Raw genomic sequence first — 4560 nt, forward strand, 5'->3', positions numbered from 1 at the left:
TAAATATATATATAAGTACAATTATAATTAATAATTCATTACCTCTATGGTCCTGTTCTGAAAATAATTAGATTTTCTATAGGAATGTTTTGGTGGTGGTACATAATTAGCAAGCATGGGTTTTGCCGCTTCAGAATCCCAGTTAGCTTTTAAAAGTGTATCTTGCAATGTCTAAAAATATTATGAGAATCAATAAACTATTTATCAACTAAAATTTATTGAAAATATACTGTTACTTTAGTTTAAATATAAAGGATGCAATAATTTCAACAAAATACCACTTTTTGAAGAATATAAAATGCATAAATCATGAAATATATGTAGAATTATTTTCATGTGTGGTATATAAACATTTTATAGTTAATATGTAATCATATATGAGTGCTTATATATTTCTAATAATAATTAATATTCATTTGTATGTTTATTAACAAATTGAGATGACCTCACTTAGAGGTTTAAATCAATAAATACAAAATCGCCATATATGTTTGAAAAATTAAAATATATAAACTTCAACATATATTAAAAGGGTTAATATTGAGTTAAACGTCTATTTAAAGTATGAATATATAATAGAATTGATAATTAGATAGAAATTAAGAGTAGTTTGCAAATGTAATTCAAATTCTTTTTATAAATCTCAAGTTTAGTAGTCATGTTTGATGTAACTTTAATCAACTCATTGAATTATGAATAAAAATGTCAAATGACAAACCACTGTTCAAATATTTCTAATTAAAACCAAAAAGAAATATATAATGTTTTACGCCAATAGATACAAAGATTAATTTAGCTTCGAAATATTAAAGATATAATAAAAAGAATAATTAGGCTTTTGTTATTAAAATAATAAATTCATCCAGGTATGCTATCTTCTCAATCACTCGACAAACATAAAATGACATTTTTTTGTACTGACAAGCTGACAATGTATACAGTTTTTAGTAAAAAATATTCAAATAAATCATTTACCATTGTATCAATATGTGGGAATTCGGACACCAAAATTCGAAGATGTTTTTCTTTACTTTTAACATCAGGTTCTTGTTTAACAGTTGGTTGGTTGGTTGTTGCATCTTTATTGTCATTTTCCGTTGGTGTATCATTATTGTCCAAGTCCGAACTCGTTGATATTGTATTTTGTTGAATTTCACTGGCTAAAAATATATAATTACTATTTAAATAAATAATTTTCAATATTCTTCATTGCATAACCTAAAAGTTTCTATAATTTAATATACACTAATTGACCACATAATGCTTACATGAATCCAAATCCGAAATCCTGGGCGGCTTCTTTTTAAAACGATATTGACGTAAATTTAATAAACTTGGACTTGTTTGAGAATCATCAGACATTTTACTGAAATAATGATTTTATTGAAATGTGATGGATGACATATGAAGCAACGCTAGCAATAAAACATTAAGAAACCGCTCACTGTCGTCAATTCACGAAAAAACGATCGTTGGTATTGCGAAAGAAGTAGAATATGTAATTTTAATGGATCGTTTCTATTTATTATTCGTAGAGAAAAAGAATGTATATATTATTGCATACTAATCACAACTTTTAGGTAATTACTTGTTATCGATACTCATGTAATTTTGTTTCAAATGTTTGATAGTTTGAAAATGTAATTAATATTTTATTCATTAATTAATTCATTTAATTAATTAATTATTATTTTATTCTAGTAGTTTTTATTTTGTAATGTTATTTAATGCAATATAATTAATACATGCAAACAACAAAATGTTTTATATATGCAAATCTGTTTCACACAAATCAATTAATTCAGCAATCTTTATTACAAAAACTTTAAAAAATAAAAAAAATGTACGTAATTATACCTAAATTGCTGTGATTTTGCCGAATATACATAAATATTATCAAGATTGAAATATTCAATAAATTACTTGTACATTTTATTTTAAACAAATCGTATTATAGCATCAAAAGGATCCTGCCTGAAAATCTCCGAAACCGTTAAATTTACTTTCGGCACCACGAATCATGAGTTTTTTAATAATTGAAATGGGTAGGCTTATCAAAAATATTATCAAAATTGAAATATTCAATGAATTAAATATACATTTATTATTTATGTTACCAAAGTATTATGCAAAAAGTGTACGTATATTCTTTTATATTATATGTTAGTATTCCAATTAATATTGGTAGATTTTCAAGGTTTCAATTAATTATCAGCGTAATATTAGAAATTTACGGTACATAGCCGATTGGCGTATATATAAGTGAATAAATAAATAAATATACAATACATAATGCCACATACTATTAATATAATTATATATTAATAATGCTATATACTCTTCTTTTATCTATGCATAATGCACAAACACGGTTACAAAGTTATTTGCACTGAGGTACTCTAAAATTATTAAAAAGTCTTAAAATGTAAAAAAATATGAAAATAAACCATATTATTTAATTAAATTGATCTGATATTTACTTTTTAAATGCAACCGCTTTCTCAATAATAAATTTGTTCCCATCTATTCATGTATCCACCTTTTACATAGTCCTAGTCAAATAAAATTCAAAAACGTGTCTGTTCTCCTAATAACGCTGCGATAATTTGTTGTGAAGTCCTTAGCGTTTGCAAAAGTGCAAAAACAAAAAATTGTATAAATCCAATATGGACGGTCGTATTCGTATTAATATCGCATAATAATGTGATAAATATTATAAATAAAATATGCTTAAATTCGGGTATGTTTGATATGAATTGAATATGTGCGGCTTTATACGCATATACTATATCTATAAATACTGGTGGTTATGATATTAATTATCAATTTTAATTGAAAATTCATATACAAAGTTAATATATCGCAAACTTATAACGGACAATTGAAATCATTTATCGTATGTAAGAATCATTATTATTTGTTAATTTTTGTGTAAAAAGTTGAATATTGAATCCATTAAATTTTATCAGTTTATTAAACATTTGAACCATTAATTATTAGTTTTATGTACTGTACTTTTTTTACTACTAAAGTACTAAAACATACCTGCAGTTGTTAATGCTATATTTGAATAAAGCGCCAAACTCATCAGACTTAGATAACTAACGCAAAATTTTCGAAACAAGTAAGTTTTCTCATATCATTTAAATATATCTTTATTATTAACAATTAATAGTGTTAACACATATATACGTATACGTATTATTTATCGTTCTTTTAGGATTCGGAGGTTTTTCTGCCATTACTGTTGATAGAATATAAATGGTCATGATTATGTAAAATTGATGATCATATTACTGTATTTTATTTAACGCTCTGGAATTAAAATCTCATATCAATCAACATTAATAATCAGCAGCTTGTAACCGAATAATTCAAAAATTTTTAGTAACATTATGTTGTCAAGATCATATTAATCGAATTAATCTTAATAGATATATATCTTAAATTAATCTTGTCTTATCGTTTTATACCAAGTCGAGAATAAAAGTTCTAAGTTCTGCAAACTTTAGAAGTTGTTTTCCACATATTTTTCATCTTTAGCCCAATTTAATTATTTTTAAAATTATTTGATTATCTGAATGTGAATTATCATTAAAATAATTAATTCTTTATTGAAAAATATTTTTGATTTATAGGTTCCCAATATGTATCTGAAATATGCTTTTAATATATTCTGTATAATTAAATAATGAAGAATTTCTGATTACCTTTAGTACAGAATATGACAATATAATAAACCATTTTTAAAGCTAATGATATTTGATTGCAATTATTCAAAAATATTAAAAGTTATGAAATAATGATAAAAACATACAAAAGTTATTGTATTTTTTCTATGATAGGTGGGACAAGAGAACAGACGCATTCTAAGCATATAAAGTCAAATATCTGAAGTTAATATATGTGTCTCATAAATAAGTTCAAAGTCACAAAATCAAAGTCACAAAATATGTTAAAATACGATCAGAATGAAGCAATCTCTCCGGAAAAGTAGTAATTTAGGCAAAATGCGAATCATATGTTTATTGCAAAATTATACTTTCAGCGCAAATTTTCTTTTTTCTGCCATAGCCGTTATATACATATTATTTGAATGAATAGTATAAAACTAAATAAATATTTATTCTATAATCCCATTTTATCATTGGTCATTATCGTTACTTGTTTCTGGGTTGTCGTCAGTGCCAGATTTCCTTTAAATCTACCCACTTTAGCAGCATAGTATTATATTTGTATCTTTATGTAAAAATCAATGTACATACATTAAAGTCAAATAAAGTAAATTTTCAAATTAATTTTTTTTTAGCAGCATAGTACAACCAACTATTCAGTGATTCCTATGGATAGAAAAAGGATCCAAAAAACATTTTTGCAACCACCACTGAATTACTGTTTAAATGAAACTATTTTATAAATAATACAATGAAAAACTATTTTTTAAATAAATCAATTCAGCATAGAAAAACGTTATAGGTCCAAAGATCTTCGCAGTCAATTTGTTTATTTACAATCTTAGGGGTCGTCAATTAATCATGTGAGCTATTTCCAAGGATTTTT

General features: G+C 24.6%; 1 protein-coding gene across 1 annotated transcript in view; it reads left to right on the forward strand.

The window, feature by feature from the left end:
* LOC113385829 (tyramine beta-hydroxylase-like) overlaps positions 1-275 on the forward strand; it is a gene marked incomplete at its 3' end in the record, with an annotated part of 12001 nt that extends 11726 nt beyond the window's left edge. Inside the window, exon 9 of the mRNA XM_026623659.1 lies at positions 255-275. Within this exon, the coding sequence (XP_026479444.1) occupies positions 255-275 (21 nt within the window). The remainder of the gene's footprint in view (positions 1-254) is intronic.
* Positions 276-4560: the final 4285 nt, after the last annotated feature.

The sequence above is a fragment of the Ctenocephalides felis genome, unplaced genomic scaffold (genome assembly GCF_003426905.1).
Source record: "Ctenocephalides felis isolate EL2017-DRISC unplaced genomic scaffold, ASM342690v1 CF-g0.4_SCAFFOLD_03571, whole genome shotgun sequence".
NCBI lineage: Eukaryota > Metazoa > Arthropoda > Insecta > Siphonaptera > Pulicidae > Ctenocephalides > Ctenocephalides felis.